This window comes from Pelmatolapia mariae, linkage group LG10_11 (genome assembly GCF_036321145.2).
Source record: "Pelmatolapia mariae isolate MD_Pm_ZW linkage group LG10_11, Pm_UMD_F_2, whole genome shotgun sequence".
NCBI classification, from domain to species: Eukaryota; Metazoa; Chordata; class Actinopteri; order Cichliformes; family Cichlidae; genus Pelmatolapia; species Pelmatolapia mariae.
In genome coordinates, this window is record NC_086236.1 from 7,534,968 (window position 1) to 7,553,466 (window position 18,499).

The following is an 18,499-nucleotide window of genomic DNA, read 5'->3' on the forward strand; positions in this document are numbered from 1 at the left end:
AAAACAGGGAAGCTGGAGTCAGTCGGTGCCTGCTAGTCCTCATCTGTCACTTTGAGTCTCTAAAGGGACCTCTTAAATGTGTTTTTGTGCTGTTGTTCCCTGTTAAAGTCTTTTTAAAGGAATTCTCACTAGTATTATCCCATCCCTGAGGTTTGTGCTTCAGTTTTGGTTAGTTAAAAATTTATTTTTTAGTATTTTATTAGTCTGTTAATTAGAACTAATTAGCAGCAGTGGTGATAAACAGGGTGATAGAAGAGGTCAGGCAGGAGTATCTGTGGACTACGATGTTTGCAGATGACACTGTGATCTGTGGTGAGAGGAGGGACCAGGTGGAAGACAGCCTGGAGAGGTGGAGGTATGCACAGGAGAGAAGAGTATGAAAGTAAGTAGAAGCAGGTTTGAAAGTTGAAGACGCAAGGAATAGAGAGATTTTAAATACCATCCAAAACAACAGACAATGCACCAGAAGGGTGAAGAAGAGAGTCGAGGCAGGGTGGAGTGGGTGAAGATGATTGTCATGGGGGATTTGTGGCAAAAGAAGAAAGGAAGGTTTGCACATACAGAGGGCTGATGTCACAGAGGAGCACGGTAGAAATAGGACAGGGTGAGATGGAGGCAGATGATCTGTTGTGGCGACCCCTAAATGAGGCAGCCGAAAATATTTAGCAGATGTGTGTGTGTGTATGTGCTCCACCTGTATAGTTTATGAATGCAGCTTTGGTAAATGCTAGGTGGTGTTAGCTGATATATAAGCTTCTGGTTATATATCAAATTAATGCCCCATCATGGTGGCAGACAAAATGCTAACGCTGGAATGTGGAAATGTAGTGCAAAACCAATGGGTGACATCATATAGGCTATGTCCATCATGTATACTGTGACGGACCGCCATGTCAGTATGTTCAACTTACATACCAAATATGATCAGTTTTGGTTAAAAAAGAACAAAGAACAAAATAAAGCAAGCTGCAGGGGCCAAAAAGCTAGAAAAAAAAAGGCAAAAAGGTGAGACTTCAAAAAGCGGTCTCGAGTAACCAACATCTGACATCTTTTACATGAAATATATGCTCGCAACAGCTTTTACTATTTTGTTCTTGCATAGAGGTGAGTCGGCTTAATGTTTTATTGGAAGAACTGAGCTTTGTAGAAAAGCTGCTATATTGATGTCTAAACAGATGGTGGCAGGAGAGCAGCAATTCTCAGTTTACTGGAGGTTCAGACAGCATAAAAGATGGACGTAGCCTCCTGGTCTTAAAAGTTAAGCACCTGAAACCTGAATTCTTAGGTGCATCTTGTCCTGTGCCCTCCAGCCGGCCCCGTCAGACGGGAAAAGGAGGTTTCTCCTTTCCGCTTGCTCATAAAGGGTCGTCTGATTGATGGGGTTTTTTTTTCTATTATTGTGAGGTCTTAACCTTAGAATCTCAATCGCCTACAGGCGACTCTTGTTGTGATTTGGCGCTATATAAATAAATGCAAGTGAATTTAATCTTTTTAAAAGGCCAGCAGGGGGCTGCTTATCTTATTGTAAAAAGACTTTTGGTTATACAGAAGTTCATGGGAAAATGGCCCTCAGCTCCCTCTGGGACCTCAGTGAGCACTTTCCTGATGGCTTTATGGGCTCGTGCTCTAGTTTCAGATCACACTGAATAAAACATTAAGTTCATTTTGCAAATTACAGTAACCCACTGCTACTTATATAGTGTCTTTCTACTCAATTTTGAGTCACTTGCTGATATCTATACCTAAGCACTTTTATCTAACATTTGCACACACCCACATTACAATGAACGCATCAGGGTATTCAGTTCAATATCTTGCCCAAGGATACATCAACATGTAGACTGTAGGAGGCAGGGATCAATCCACCAACGTTCTGATTGGTATACGACCTGCTTTAACACCTTTTAGTGTCAAAAAGAAGGATTATCAATGCTATCCTCATTGGCCAATGACTGCCGACGTCACAGTCAGATCCAACCTTCATCATCTTTAGTTTCAAAACATCAAGATGTCAACGGTGAAAATGCTCAGCTCGAGGTGCAGAACAGGATTTCAGTAACGAGTGGGTGACATCAGAGTGGCTACATCCATGTTTTAGGCTGTCTATGCTTCAAAATGACAGTCTTAATAAGAATGTCTTAGCATAGACTCTATTAAGATTTATTTGACCCATTTATTGTACTCAAATTAGTCTGACTTTCTATTTTCCAGTGTTGCAAATAGCTGCAGTGAATATCTGTTATTTTTCCTCCTGAATATTTTCAAGTGCTTGCTCAAAGGGAATGTAAAGTGCCCTGAAATGAATGTTGTTGTAAGGCTGGTGCTATTTAAGTGAAAAATAAATTGACCCTAAATGAGTTCCAAGAATAAATTTTACTAACAGCAAAAAAATAGGAATGAAGTACCGATTTCTGTCTCCTTAAATTATTCAAATAAAAACTGAAGCTCCTGTACTCAAACACATATGAGCACACACACATATAACTTGTAAATTAGAGCCAAAAAATAAATACATAAAATAAAATAGAGACTCATAGAAACTTCATACACAGCCCTGAAGTTTGACTGTTGTTACATTTCCAGCACTAGTACCTTACAGCTACAGTTATGTGCCGTCAGGGTGGAAATCCTTGTGTGTCATTTCAGTATAACTCTAACAGCAGAAAAAACCCAAATTAGTAACAGAACGTGATTTTAACTGACTATTCACGTCTTTACATTATAACTTTAATACAAATGGCCATAAATTATTCCTGGTTTATAAGTGAGTTTTTATTGGCTTCTCTTTTTCACTGGAATGGACCGTTTATTAATCCCCACATTAAAACCTGCTTTTGCTAACAGGAAGCCTATAACAATACCCGGGTCTGGTTCTTCAAATGCTGAGGACAGGAAAAGACACACAGGCACAAATCTGAAATGTTGCGCACAATGGCACCTCGTTCGCACATTAATTATAGCACAAAGTTGAAGAGCCTTTGAGAAGAGCTCATTCGGAGATTCTGAGATGGCTGCTATCTTTGCCAGACAATTGAATGTCTTTGGAAAGTCATTCACGACAGGCAGAGGTTGGTTATTCATCCCTGGATTTTAAATCAGAATAGAAAACGTTCTAATTATTAAAGGGCTCTGGGGCACAGGAGGTCAGCTGTGGGGGATTACACAATTTTCAGACAGCGGGGTTTTGAATGCTGTTGAAATGCCAAGTGCGAGCTTCCCGATGGCTTTGTTTCAAAAGTGCTTGAATGCATCTTTAATTGGCACTCTACTTCTGTGCTATTGCACCTGGATAAAGTGCAAACAGCAGAGACTGACATCCTCTGACTATTGGAGTGGGATGAGGTTTAAGTTCCGACTAAAATGACTCCATCAGCCGGTTGAGCTGCAGTTTAGACCAACATCTTTGACTCTGACCTCCAGTAAGAGAGTTTTTGTGTAGTAATTAGTACATTAATTACTGAAGTATGGCCAGAAATTGAACTGTAATCCAAATTTTAGTCTTAACAAAGAAAATCAGCTTTGATTTGAGGGCTGTGTTCAAGGTTTTCTTTTGGTGCTTCATATTCATATATGTACATCCAACAAACACAAGCATGTTAGGTTAACTGGTGATTCTTAGCGTGTTCTTTAAGCTGAACCTTTCGCACGGTTCTTACCCTGATGGAGCAGCTGATGAGGCCGTCTCTGTTGTGGACTTTGAGCACTCGTTCAAACAGCTGGTTACGGGCCGCCTCGTCTGTGGCCATCTGACCCTCCAGCAGGTCCACGGGCTCAGAAACACCACCCGTGAAGTCCACCAGTGCGTCAGCCGTGTTCCCCCCATCCAAAGCCTCGTAGCAGCCGTAAACCCTGCAGGAAGAGGGAACAATTTCATATACAGTTCCTATTTTTTGGGGACTGTCACAAAAACAGGTTACTTCTGACTGGTTAAATGTGGTAACAGAGATAAGGCCATGATGTGTTTTGTTTTTGTGTTATTTATTTAGACAATTTTCCAATTTAAAATCGAGTTACAGATACCGGTTACAATTAAATGACTAAGTGTGAGCAACAAAAATAGTTCAGCAAATCTATAAAATCAAACTGACGTACAAAATACTGAGAAAATGGACATCACATCGAACTGTGCAATCACATCTTTTAACTGATTTATCTCTTTTCCATGAAAGAACTAAAAGAGCAAACTTGTGCATATGAATGAGTGTTGATCTCTGGAGTAATCTGCCCACAGATGTGACTCATAAGAACCTTTTTAATATGAAAGACACATAAGAACCGCTGACCTTCATAAAGTAATGCACTTTTATTTCCAGTCTGTTTTTTAGCCGTCTTATGCTGTTGACTCTAAAACAGATTGTAGAGTTTTATGTTTTTTGTTTAAAAATCACAAAAAAGTAATAAAGAACTGATGCCATGTTCACAGGTGTAGCAACAGAAATTTACACTTCATTTTTTTACACTTAATTCCTGCATTTTATTTACATTTTGCTTTCAAGCTTATGGTAAAAATGTCTATTTATTAATGACCAAAAAAGGCAGAGAGTGTTTTCCGCATAGCTTTAAAATTATTTTTGTTATTTGATATCAATGTTGAGTCATCCATGTCTAAAAACTGATGTACTCTTGTGTCGTCTTGTGTTTTATGAAGGACATAATAATTCTTTTGTATCGGGCTGCTTTTGGTGTTTTTGGTTTGTGGACAGAAACCTGCTGAAATGTGCTCGTCTCGCCTGTTCACTGATAAATGATAAACGTTCAGCACAGTTTAACACATCTTACAAATTTCTGTGTTGTGGGATGATTTCTAGGAATAATGAATGTATCTGTGATGTGAAAAAAAGTGTTAATGACACCAATATGTGACCACACCCTTGGTGACTCCGTACAAGCTTGATAAATCTGACTCCGATGGATTTATAGCTGAGTTTAAGTAAAATCTGCTGCCTCTGATGCTCACTTGGCATAGGCTTTCTCCACCAGGGCGCTCCAGAACTCGTTGCTGTCGTTGGAGTGGCAGTAGACCAGCTGGTTGTCCACCGTCGGTAGCCGGTCATCAATCACCACGTCCACCCACTCCCCGAAGCGCCAGAAGCGAAAGTGGAAAATCCCAGCGTAGGAGTCTGGTTTTTCTGTATCCCACTCCTGCTCCTTCCAGTCTGGAATGACCTACATGGTGGAAGAGGACAGGGGAGCAGAGGGGCAGGTAAGCCAAACAAATAGCCGTTGGTCCATGGAGCACAAATAATATCATAGTGGAGTGGGCAGGCGAAGCGAGACCACCGTCCCCCTCATGTCTGCTGTTGCGTTCAGGATTAGGGGACAAATTTATAACCTTGGCTTTCTCAGTCATAAATCCAGCTGTAATAGGACATGGGTGAGAGGTAATAACTGTTTGACTGCTGTGTGTGTGTGTGTGTGTTTTGGCTGCCTGCATTTGCTCTGGCCCAGCGAAATGCCCATAACCAGACTCCACTTTGTGAACTGTAGTTAGTTTTTTCACAGGGGAGGTAAAACAAATACACGTATCAGGAATTTCTTGATGATCTCAGAGCCCTGAGCAGACACAGAGCAGTGTTTCCTGCACAGAGACGTGGCTCAGCAACCCAAGTTTGAGAACTTTTGACCTCCTTTTGACCAAGAGAGCAACATTACCTGCACTCATTTATTAGTTTACAGTCCTCTTATTTTCAAAGTTCAGTTGTGCTCTTCCAGGCTCAGGTCCCTCAGGTCTTTGATATCTTTCAGCTACCTCAGCTACGGTGAGAGAGACTGACTCCACCGTACTGGACTGAAACCGGTCACGGCAGTCGTCCTTCTGATCTGGAGAGCCCCTGTGTGCTGGAGGGTCCCTTTAACCACACCTGCAGCAGGTGAAGAAGTGTTGCATCTACAAGAAGCTCACAATGTCTGCCACCACCACCTTGCAGTCTGAGACAGTGGCGCTGGAGTCGGTCCACACAATGGAGAGGCAACTAAAAACTGCCCTAGTATCACAAAGTGCATATAGTTATCACTTAACTGATTTAAGAAAGCATGCACATGTGTATGAACGCAGGACTGCATATGTAAATATGTATTTGATATATAACTCGCCATTCAGAATACTGACTCAATGCAGACAAAAAAGCTTGTATTTCAGTCTTGTCTTTCTTTAATAATGAAACCATCTATTATCTTAATCACACCCAAATTTCCTAAAAAAGTGCAAACCAAAGTTAAATGACAACATTTTTGACTGATATCGATTAAAATAAAGAAATATCTGCAGCAGACAGATTACAGCCTTTGTTAATATTATGGTATTTCTATTATAGCCTCTCATTTTCCTTCTGTTATAGAAACAATGCTGTGCCAGTCCAGCAAATTTTGGTTCCTGACGCATTGAGCAAATTTCCTCCCTTTAGCTCTACTTTAGTCTACGGTAGCTCCCACTGTATGTTTGAATTTCACTCCCAGCTGGTCCGCATATGTGTGGCGAGCAATATTTTATCTCAGTTTTTTCATTGAACACAACTTCCTGCTGCAGGAAATCAGTCAAACAGCCAAAATAATGTTAATCCCAACAGACTGCAGACAGCAGAAATAAACATGTTTACATCCTGGTACAAAGAAGAGCTTTGTTCTCTCCTCCTCATCAGCTGTTCTCAGACTGATTTGGTTCTATAACTCACATATTTAAATTATGATTATCTTCATACTTTCTTCAATGAAATGAAATCAGTGACCGGACAGCATCCAGAAATGTACAAGGGGACACAACAAGTGATTTCTAAACTATAGCGTGGTGTGATTGCTCTCATCTTTTATGAAATATCATTTCACCGTGATCCCACTGCGGCTCAGAGTCATAACGGAGCACCTTATGAACACCAGAAGTGACCTGCAAAAAGGGTGTCTGTGAAGCCTCTATCAGCATGAATACAGTCTCCGATAAAACCTGCAAATGATGCAGAGAGCGACAACATGTGTGACTGACTGTCCCAGCGGGAGCTCTTGGAGATGTCAGGGTGCGCTAACTGAACAGCAGTTACTGTCAACCCTCTCTGCAGGAGGTGACACCCGCTGATGGAGAGAATCTGGCCCCTCCAGAGCTCTGAGAGGCAGCAACAGCTCCTTTTACAGGCAAGGAGAAGGAAGAAACAAAAAAAACTAAGCACCACACCACAGAGTCATTTCGTAATCCTTCGGGAAGCAATCTCTCTTGCACTCCACCTTCGCTGCTACTTAGTCTCTGTCTCTGCAGTGTGGATAGTGGGGGGTGGTGGTGGTGCTCCATCTATCTCAGCTTTCAGCTGGGCAGTGCTGCTATACAGCAGCTGAACTCTGGAGGGAAAGTGACCCAACGACTGACCAGAGACACAAGCACAAAGCGCCGCAGGTTTCCCCTGCTGCCACATAAGAGGAGTGAAGAGGCTTTCTTAACACTCCCTTCTTCTTATCCTCAGATGATAGAAGCCCACCCATTATATGTGAGGGACCACCTCACTCTTACTTCTGGCATTCACATTTGTTTTGCCACACATGCAGGCTTCCAAAATCTAGACGACACTTCATGCAATAAATGTGTTACAGTTAAGAATCTGTATCTAAGGAAGCAGAGACACAAACGAATGTGACAAACAGCATTAAGCACAGCTCCCTGAGGGCTAACCCTGCACTGTGGTTGCATCTTGTTTTCTCTATCTCCTTCTGTAGTTCTAAGTAAGACCCGCCTCTGCTATCAGTAGTACATGCTCATGTGTAAGCCAGCAGAAAGGAGCGGAGCACAGGAGGGTCTGGACAGAGATAAATTAGCTTCGACATAGCTGCCGATCTAATCCAGCCTTGCAGTTGGTATTGACCTCTCTGCCTGTCAAGGTGTGCCCTCTGAGCATGTCTAAAGAGGTGAAGCTGCCCTTCCGGCTGGACGTGGAGCTGACGGAGGTGATGCGCCTGCGGGTTCAGTCCCTGCAGCAGCGCGGCCAAAAAAGGCAGGAGGGCGAGCGCCTGCTGCAGGGCAATGAGGCCGTGTACCGGCTGGACTTCTCAAACCAGTCCCTCCAGTTCTCACACTGGAAGGTGTGGCTGGCCCAGCCGGGCCGCCTCACCATCATGGGTACCTCGCAGCTCTGGACGCCTGACCTCACCAACCTGATGACCCGTCAGCTGCTCGAGCCGGCAGGTGTTTTCTGGAGAGCAGCGGGCGATGGGGACGACGCGCCGGTCCAGTGCTACGAGGCTGACGCTGACGAGTTCGGTGAGAGGATCGCAGAGCTGGCCAAGGTGAGGAAGGTGATGTACTTCTTGTTTGCATTTTCAGAAGGCTGCAGCCCGGAGACGGTCGACTGCTCCATCACCTTCACGGTGGACAAATAAGACTCGGCGTGTAGAATACTTGGACTCATCTTCAGTGCTTGTGTGCTTTCAGTTGAGGAACCCGCTACTATAAAGCCAGCCCTCTGTCTCCTTTTATGATTCCTCCCCTCCAAAATATCGACACAGGCCAGATGACATCCTTTAAGGACTCAAAAACACTTTAGTGATCAAAACAGGTTGTTGTTTCATAACTTTGTATCAGATCATTGAAATAAATCCAATCATTCTAAAAGGCATATCTGCATTTTCTTAAGTGCTTTGGGTTTGAGTGTTGAACAAAATTGTTATCCCATCTCTAACTCACAAACAGCCAGCCCTGAAGGGTTTGCTGGAGCCGATTCCCACACGAGATAATGCATAGAGACAGTGTTTACTTCTGTGGATGGGTGCAACTATTCCCCAGCGGATGAGGGGAACAGGTTCCTGCCACCTCATCGGTCTCTGTCTTACATGGTGACCCTGACAAACAAGTGAGGAGATGCATGTGGATTTCACCTCTCTGCCTCCTCCTCCTCCACTTCTTCCTCCTGCAGGCTCGCCCTGACTGCTTTCAAACTGCCTCAGGGGATGAAATGCTAACTGTGAATGAGAAGACAAGTGTCTGGAAAAGTGTGAGAGAAAAAGGAAAATAACCCAGACGTCAGGAGGATTTAGACTCGTTTCTTGTCAGTACAAAGCGTGTGACTAACATGCAACTCAGAGGCTCGGTTTTGCTTAAAAAAAAAAAAAAAATCTAACTCTGCACATTCTCAAGAGTCTCAATTAAATCGATCTTGCCAACAGTGTTGAATGCATGAATATGAATTTTCACCGACTGTCCTCGCTGGTATGTCTTCTCTGCTCACTCTTTCCTGTCGCCCTGTGACTGAGAGGTAAACTAATGCACCAGAGAAATAAGCCCACCGGTCATCCCATTATCAAGTGAGGATTTTTCTCATTAACACAAATAAAAGAACATCAAAAATTACAAGTTAAAATATTTCCAGAACTATTTGAAAGAACTTTAAAAGCTGGCAGCTTTTTGCAGGTAATTAACTGGTACAAAAGTACAAAATGTTTTGAAGTAGGATCTCAGGGGAGATGTGTCTGCTCCTGGGAGACTTGGACCATTTACTTGTTTTGCTCTCACAGGAAGTAAAACTAGCAGGAAACTAAGTAAATGAGGATGGCTAGCCTCGCTTACAAGACCTGACACTGGCTACTTAATGCATTCAAAACTTGTGAATTAATAATAAAGGATTCTAAGATTAAAGCCTAATTTTTCATGAATTACATGAATTATCCTGCCCAAAAACGAAAAGAAAAATAAACCTGTTACTTTGTTTCCTGTACATTTACATTTAAATTCACGACATTTTTATATGGTTAGCTTTTAGATGGCTTGAAAGATGTCTCAGCTATACTTTGTTGACACATTTTGGTTTATAGGGAAAACTTAAACTAAGCATCCACCTGGAGCTGATCTGGACTTCCTGTGTGATGACCGGTTAGTGTTTCGGCACTAGAGCCCAATCAGGTTGGGCGGTATGCCTATCATCCCCCCCGTGAGATTAGTAATAACTGCTAACCACGGGCACAGAGAGAGTCAGTAATGTCTACTCATTAATGCAGCGCTATCCACCCTCCATGCTACGCAACAGACAAAACCAGAACAGGGCTAGTGCTACTGAGAAAGAGACTAACAAGGGATTTTTTTCCACTTCGAGCATGAAAAAAAAAAGAATGTAGACTATATCAGTGGGAGCACCCCAACAGCTAAAACGGTGCATAGTAACAACTAGCTCATTCAGTCTCTTGATATATGTGTAAAATGGCCCACCTGTCTCTCCTCCAGTCTCCACCACGACCTCCTAACACACAAACACAAAAAGCACAGGAAAGGACACAAACCTGTATGTCTGTGGAAGCACAACCGCATTAAATCTCTATTAAAAAGACACAAAAATCCTCCTCCTGTTTACACTTGTTTTGAGGCAATGACTGATCGGTTTAAGTGCAACCATGAACTTTTGCCTGTGAGTGGCAAGTGTTGGTTATATTCAAAGGTGCTGACATGAAACTATAGCAAGGCAGATTTTTTCAAATAAGAATAATGACGATATGAATTTCAGTTTACTTCAATAAGTAAGGCATCACATGAACCCAAATAAGTAAAACACTTGTTGACAGTGGGAAGGGAAAACTCCCTTTTAACAGGAAGAAACCTCCAGCGGAACCGGACTCAGGAAGAAGAAGGAAGACGGGGCAAAAGCCACACTATGGAAGACTAAACTAAGCCAGAGATTAATAATAGCTAACGATTAAATGCAGATGCAATGTTTATAAACACACAGTGAGAGAAAAGGTGAGTGAAGAAGAAACACACAGTGCATCATGGGAAGCCCCAGCAAAATGTGTCCCTACACATTTTCCCTACACATTTTTACTCAATAAAATGTGTGTCCAAAATGAAGCGAAAAGAAGAAACTCTGGTTCCAGGACTGAGTTAGTAATAAATGTTTTAAAACCTGGATGTATTTTTTTTAAAGTGTATTATAATTTATTATGTAACAAATTCTAATGACGAAGAACAGGAAACAAGAAAAGAATGAACAAGTGGCAACATCTTGGAAAAAATACAACAGCAGATGCTGATTGAAAGTTTCCTTTAGCAGCTGCAGGCGACGCTCACTGAGGGGTGGCAGCACGGAGCGGACATTTTCCAAATGACCCTACGTGTCTGTTTTCTTTTCTGTTGAGCTGTACTTTCTTGCAGGTGCTGATTGGAGGGTCATCTGCGGCGTAGACGACACCTGGGCCTGTGCTGAGTATGCTCCGGTCCATAAAAACTTCCTCCTGCCTGCAGATTATTTCATGAATTTACTTCCTTTTTTCTCTCCACGTTTACCATCACACAAAGCATATGTGCTTTACATTACTAACATACTGTTATTTAAACACTGCATCTTCTTGTGGTTTTTTGTAAGAAAAAGAAGAAGATGTTTTTCTCAAGTCAAGGTGCAAAAAAGAATTTTAAAACCTCAGTCCAGATGAGCACTGAAGTACAGTGTTAGACCTAATCTCTGTCTACATTGGCTCTGTAATGACTAATCTAATCGTTTCCTTGGACAAACTGAAGTGGAGCCGCTATGAGATCTCACTCAAGTCATGATGGTGGAAAACATAGATTAGGATTCGTTACAAAACAAATTCATCATATGTGGCGAATAAACCAGAATAACATGAAGGGAGTGTGACAGAAAACAGACAAAAATCACAAAACACATGTTAACCTGGTTTGAATATTTTGATACTGATTTGAAACTGAAGGTGCTCTAAAATTAGGTGCAGTTACCTCGTACCGTGCACGAGTATGATGGACCCTCCTCTGGTCTGTGTTTACACTGACTACACTTCGTTTTGCATATGAAATACTCTCTCCTATTCAGGCAGGACACAATTGAGTTTATGATTTACAGCATTTTGTGGCTTTACTGGAGTAATTCTGGAAGAAGTGCCACACTTTTATATGCCTCACATATTTATTGATTGCTTAAAGTGATTTCCACAGAGGCAGCTGTCACTGAGGAAGTGTTGGTGCTCTATGCCCCAACCTACAGTGGCCCTGAGAGGTCAAATACACTGGAATTTAAGCAAACACCCTGTTTATTTTGCACCTGCCGTGTCCAGTCTGTCCTAGCCTAGTCTTTATGTTTTTGTCCTCAGCATCTCCTGTGAGAAGTCAGTTGCGTCCCCGTGTCTATCTGGTTTCTGTGTCCCTGTTTAGTTCTGTCAATTTAGTATGTCTTAGTCCTTGTCCCAGTGTTAGTTACTTCCCGTTTTACTTTGACAGTCCCTCATCTCATTAGATTCAGTTCATCTGTTTCCCCAGATGTGTTCACTCTGTCCCAATCTCCTCTTGTGTATTTAAACCCTATCAGTTTTCTATTCTTTGTTGTTTCATCCCTTGCAGTTTGTCTTTTGGAAGATTTGAAGGTTTGGTTGGATTATTTGTTCTTGGCTTTCATCTTGTTTGTTTTGTAAGTGCCTCAGCAATAAAAGTTTTAGTTTTATAACTTCTTTGCCATGTGTACGTGTGTAGGCAGCACTCTGAAAACTCTATTTTAGTAGAACTAAAAGACCAGGTGGGCTCCAGATATGAATGCAGGGAAAGCTACAAATTTCACACAAAAACCTAATTCCTGTATTTGTGTGCATGCATTTTAAAATTGCATTAAACAAGCCTACAAGTGCACCTATCATTTCAGAACGCCACCTGGGGCTTCAAAGAAAGGCCTACTGTGGTGATAATGCACCTACAGGTGTCTGATAACAACTGCAATGCACCAGAAAAATGGCCTGTGAATTTTAGCTGTTAAATTACAGGAACAATACTGCAGGTAGATGGCAATAATCAACATAAATGTGCATTCAACAAGCTCAGGTGGATTAAGGGAGATTTACAGTGATTCTAATCAGACATGTGGATCATTTAAAAAAAAAAGAAAAGACATTAACAAAGAAGGAAAAACCAGAACAAAATAATCAGCCAAAACTAAAGACCTAAGAAGGGAAATAAGCAGCAGACATGCTGTTCCTTGAGGGTGGACCTGATCAAGCTGCCATGTAAGCATGCCCATGTGTACTCGGCCTAGTCTTCCACAATACAGCATTTCTCTAGAACAGGCTGAGGCATCTTGTTTCAAATCCCATTAAACCTCACTAATCACTTTGTTTCCTCTATCAGCACGTGAAAGAACATCTCAGAATCATTCTGACGCCAGAGACTTCAAACCAGCTACAGAGCTCAGCACAGTTCAAATAAACTGCTCTTTATTGACAAATGCTGCAAGTTTGTGTGCTCGAGCTGGTGATAGTGGATGTGTGATGCCAATCAGGATGCAAACACTTGTTTATTTAAATCTGTGTTTAAAAGGCTTCAAATTGACTTTTCATTGCAGCAAACTACATCTCTCAAAGTAAGGACAGCTGAACGAAGCTCTCTGCGGTCCATTTAAAGATCTCCAATGCACCTTTATTCAATTAGCAGAGGTAGTAAACATTGGGCGAAATCTGTTAAAGCACTGTTGCATCTCCTTACAACAAGCCACAATGCTGGACAACAGCTATGACTGATTAATAATGTCATCCACTTTGCTGCATGTCACCCCCCCCCCCCCCCACCCGTCTTTTTCACCTATTACCCATCTTATCAAATAGAATCAAAATGCCTAAAAATAAATCTTGAAAAAGACACCTGCTAAGGCTGATCACAATGCAGAACAAACATGAGAAAATCAGGGAAAAAAATCATATTTTTTCTGCTTTAAACTTTTTTTACCCAAATTATAAATCTGCCATAGATGTCGCAAAGACAGAAGTTCCACTTGTGAATTAATTCTGGATTTTTATTACCGTGAAAAAAATACTAGCGGCTGCCAGTGCTACCCCTGAGCCTTCTAGTAGATGCACCAATGAAAGTCTTAGGTGACACACAAGAGCACAAGATTTTCAGAAAACCTGACCTCTGACCTTGACCTTATGATTTTTAGTAGATACACATATGGTTTTTGATTAATTTGAAAGTCCTACGTCGCCTCATTTTCGAGTTATCGCATTCACAGACTTGGATGTCCACACCGCCTGCCAGTCACAGCGCCAATAATACTCCATCAGCCTCCATTTTATGACTGAGGGGAATGAAATGTCTGCATTCACTGGTGAAGTAGTCGCCACTGCACAGCTTGAATACGCCTCACCAGAGCTAAAATGCTAATATTGCTACAGAGCAGGAACCTCTGAAGTCAAAGTGGAAACGCCAAAAACTGCAGTTCCTTCAGTCAATTCTAAATTTTTAGATTACTCATTGATTTAAACTGTATTCAAATCAGGACTATTTTGAGTGTCAGTTGCATACCTTTTGACGCATTCAAACAGGCAGGTGTATTTGAATGCTAGCTAACCACTAATATTTTAAACTGCATTATAAGAGCATTATAGGTCTTGTTGCTTTTCGTTTTATGAATTGGCTAAAAGGCAGACAAGGCACTGAATCCCGAATAGTAATCTATATTATAGGTTGTGTAGGCTCTGTGATAGCAGGTTATATAATTGTTATGCGAGTGTATTTCGAGCCTTGGCCTCTTCTCCATGGTTTGATCATTCAGGTTAGCTGAGGGGGTTTACCGTGCATACATTAATGGAGTGCCAGCAACTCTCCATAATGCACAACGTGTGGTCCAAACACAAAAACCACAAATGTACTCTCCAAAGCTGTTGTGGTTCTACAGCACAAACACACACCCAGTAGAGGAAAAAAGACAAGAAGAAGAGATAAACAAGCAAAACAGGTTCCTCTGATTTAAATTTGGATGCAAATCGTGTCTTTCTGTTTTTATAAGATAAGATAAGATAAGATAAGATAACCTTTATTAGTCCCACACGTGGGAAATTTGTTTTGTCACAGCAATTTTGTCACGGGAATTTTGTTTTCCCCCAGATAATGAATCAGTGTAGCTGCTACACTAATGCACATTTGTATCAAAGACAGATGAGCAGCAAGCACGATATTAGGTTGTTATGATATTAAAACAATTGTTTTAATATCATAACGTTAATCGGTGATGTTGACTGTTCTGGACTGAGCAGTTAATGAAGCTGTAACACTGTCAAACTTTCCATTTAAGTCTTACTTTGGGGAAAATGTACCACACCTCTGAGCTGTATTGAATAACTGCCCAGACACATTGCAAAGACGGCTGCCAAGTGACAGGATTTGGTGTTAGAAGGGCTTACACTGATCAGGCATAACATAACCACTGTCAGGTGAAGTGAATAACACTGATTATCTTTTCATCATGGCACTTGTGGCACATATATCAGGCAGCAAGTGAAAATTTTGTCCTCAAAGTTGATATGTTAGCAGCAGGAAAATAGGTAAGTTTGACAATGGGCGAGACTGTGATGGATAGACAAGCTGGAGCCCTTGTGGGGTGTTCCCAGTCTGCAGCTATCAGAGGCGAACCAATGACAGGGTTCTTTTTATTTTTAGTTATTTAATTTGTCCAATCACCTTTGAGCCCCTGAAATGAAGGGACTGTACTAAAAAAAGATGCTTTAGTTCCTCACATTTTATCGACTCTTTGTTCAACCCACTGAATTAAAGCTGTAAGTCTGCACTTCAACTGCATGTTAGTTGTTTCATTTAATAATTCAGTGTTGTAATGTATGGAACCAAAATTAGATAAAAGTTGTCTCTGTCCAATGTCCAAATATTTATGGACCTAACTGTGTTCTGTCTTCTTACTGCTAAGTGTGCCCCTGCTTGCTTTAGCAGTGCAGAAATGCCTCTGCTGGTTAACCATGTAAAATAATAATTTAAAAAAAACCCTCACTAATAAAAACCCATTCAGAGGACATCCATCTAGCCTTAGTGCTTCCAGTCTGTCCTCAGAGACTCCACATTAGACTCCCCCATTCAGACTTCTACTGACTGATGCAGTCTGGTGTTTACTTCTTATAGTAATGTTTCCTAATGGATGCTTAAACACAAAATATGGACGATTTACAGTCGAGCATATGTTGCATCCCTTTTTTCCAATGTACTGTGCACGCTTTTGCACAGTACAAAAGCTCTTCAAATATGCCTCCATTACCTGGCCGATCCTCAACCAAAGGGTTGTGTGTGGTTTGTTTGGTAATGCTGGCAACTGTTCAGTGAGAAGAAGTTATCTGACAAAAATGGACACTCAGCCATTAGAGGGAGCAAAAATAAAAGCAAAATGTAGTTATTAGAGGGAGCAAAAGAGTACAGCAGCTTTCAACTGGCAAGCAGCTGCAGTCATTAATTTATTCTGTTTTAAAGGAATAGTTCGATATTTTCATAAGAGGTGGAGAAATGCGTGGGGAATTGGAACTTGAATAATTACAATTTGTAACACTACTCATTTATAAAATCACAAATCTGAAAAGCATGCTGGGTAATACTAGCTAGCTAGGTGGGTTTCTTGCTACATTCAAGATCCAAAAAGACATGGATGATGAAAATCAATCGTGGCTCAAGTTGGACTGACTGTAAACAGTTTGCAAACACACTGCAATCAGTTTGAGTCAGAACAATTTGTCTGCGACTCGTCTCTTTGCATTAAGGAACTCAAATTCAACTTCTTGGATTCTGATTATCTTCCAAGATATAAACGAGGTTGCTGAGTGGCTGTCATTTTACAGATAAATTGCTGTCCCACAGCAACTATTTAACAGATGCATTAACTGCCAACTTGACTGAATTCTATCACAAACCGATAGCAGACCGACTCCATCTTATTGCTGTTTATCGCCGTCTTGATCCACCAAACTTGCTTTGAAGATGACTGAGTGGTTGAAGCAACGATTTCAAAGTTACATTTCCATAATCTTAAAAAGATCCTAAATGCATACCACCCATAGCTAATAACAAGCTTGGTCTGGAGTTTAAAAATACTCCCACCCACACTTTATTTAAAATCATTTAAGTGCAGATTTACAGTAACAGCAGACACAATTCAAACCAGAAGTGTTTCATCAGTAGGTTTATGTTTTCAGGGTTTAATACAAGATTAATCCAACATTGTGATCAGGAAAAAAGGCAGAGGAAAAAAGATGTTCTTACCTTTTGCCACAAAGACTCTCGGGAGGCCAGGCTGGAACACGCTGCGACAAACCAGCAGTTACCCAGCTGTCCCTGATGCAGATCGTGTGCACTGATGCCATCTACAAACAGGTGAGGGTCCTCACACAGCTCCTACACTCCCAGAGAAAGACAAAAACACTTATGAAACATGCTGCACAGCCAGTACATGAGTAGAACCCTTGCAGGAACTCATACTATTATTTATATGTGTTTAAAAAAATAATTTTAATGGGGGAAAAAAAAAGCAAGTTATTGTTTCAAGGGTGAAGCGCCTCTGAAATAAGGTTTCTGGTTAATAAACTGTGTGTACAGCCCACAATACAAGGCACAGAGGTGCATAAATAGGTTATTGAGTTCATGAATCAGAAAGAGACCATCTGTCCTTATGCATCCATGTTTCACAGTCATGATCATCTACCCAGGAGTCGGGAGTGGGGGGTGATGGGTGGGCTGTGTGCATTTGTGAAATCACATTTGCTGCGGCTGCTGTGTCGAGGTCCATTTTCTGGCACAGTGTGTACAGACAGCCTATTACTGCTAACAACACGTTCAATGAGCTGCTCACGCTTTTTCTCCTGCGTGTAAACTGGACTCTGCACATCTATCGGCACGCACAGCCAGATCTTCTGTGGGGCGATTACAAGAGGCTGTGTGCTGTCAGTGGACACTTTTACTCTCGTCCATACACGCTGGCTACACAAGGTTATCTGCACCTTTTAAAAATCAAATACAATCCTGTTTCCAACAAATCTGGGTCGCTGTGTAAATGGTGAATTGAGTGGCATTTATGGAGCTTTTCCACTCTCACTCAGCACTCAGAGGGCACACTCACACAGTTTGGAGTTCAGTATGTTATCCAAGGACACTTTGACATGTGGACAAGAGGAGTTGGGGCTGAAACCACTGAGCTTTCAATTACTAGAACACCAGCTCTACCTGATGATGACAGCAACATGAGATGGGCATGTTTACCACAGTGTTGCCTCACCTCTGCTTTTAAAGACTCTCTGGGAATTTACTGAAATGGGTGCCAACACATAGGAAACACTTTATATAAGGCAACAACAGTGTCAAATTCTAGCAAGCTTGAGAGTTAATGTGTAGTAGTATTCTTCAGCACAGTTTGAACTCTTTAAGACAAGATTTTCTCATAATTTCGTTAAGTAGTCTTCAGGAATAGTTCTCCAGGGTTCCTGAAGGGCATTCAATGATCTTTGGATGCTGGCCGCCTTTTGTTCTGTTCTCTGTAAAGATGATCTCACACTTCTTCAACAATTTTAAGGTGTGGACTCTGGGGAGGCCAATCCATGACTGATAGTGTTCCACTGTGTTTGTTCTTTTTAAATCCTAGTATGTTTTTACTGCTTTGGCAGCGTTTGAGATTATTTTCATGTTGAAAAATGAAGCTGCTGACAATCAGAGACTGTCCAGGGACACTGTGGATCAAACGGTGTTGTTTTGTTTTGTTTTATTTTTTTACTGGGATTTTAATTCCAT

The 18,499-nt window shown here is 41.5% G+C and overlaps 2 protein-coding genes across 5 annotated transcripts in view; one reads left to right on the forward strand and one right to left on the reverse strand.

Moving 5' to 3' along the window:
• Positions 1-18,499, reverse strand: part of capn5b (calpain 5b) — a 64,920-nt gene that overhangs the window by 21,215 nt on the left and 25,206 nt on the right. For all 4 annotated transcript variants that reach the window (XM_063485463.1, XM_063485462.1, XM_063485464.1 and 1 more), the window contains exons 3-5: positions 16,982-17,113; positions 4,958-5,166; positions 3,657-3,849 (exon numbers count right to left, since the gene is read on the reverse strand). In XM_063485463.1, the coding sequence (XP_063341533.1) occupies positions 3,657-3,849; positions 4,958-5,166; positions 16,982-17,113 (534 nt within the window). The remainder of the gene's footprint in view (positions 1-3,656; positions 3,850-4,957; positions 5,167-16,981; positions 17,114-18,499) is intronic.
• ompb (olfactory marker protein b) lies at positions 7,873-8,355 on the forward strand. Its single transcript, XM_063485466.1, has one exon. The coding sequence runs from the start codon at positions 7,873-7,875 to the stop codon at positions 8,353-8,355; it is 483 nt and encodes a 160-aa protein (XP_063341536.1).

What these genes read in the sequence shown, in the direction of transcription:
- ompb (XM_063485466.1), top strand. Translation starts at nt 7,873, where the DNA reads ATGTCTAAAGAGGTGAAGCTGCCCTTCCGGCTGGACGTGGAGCTGACG.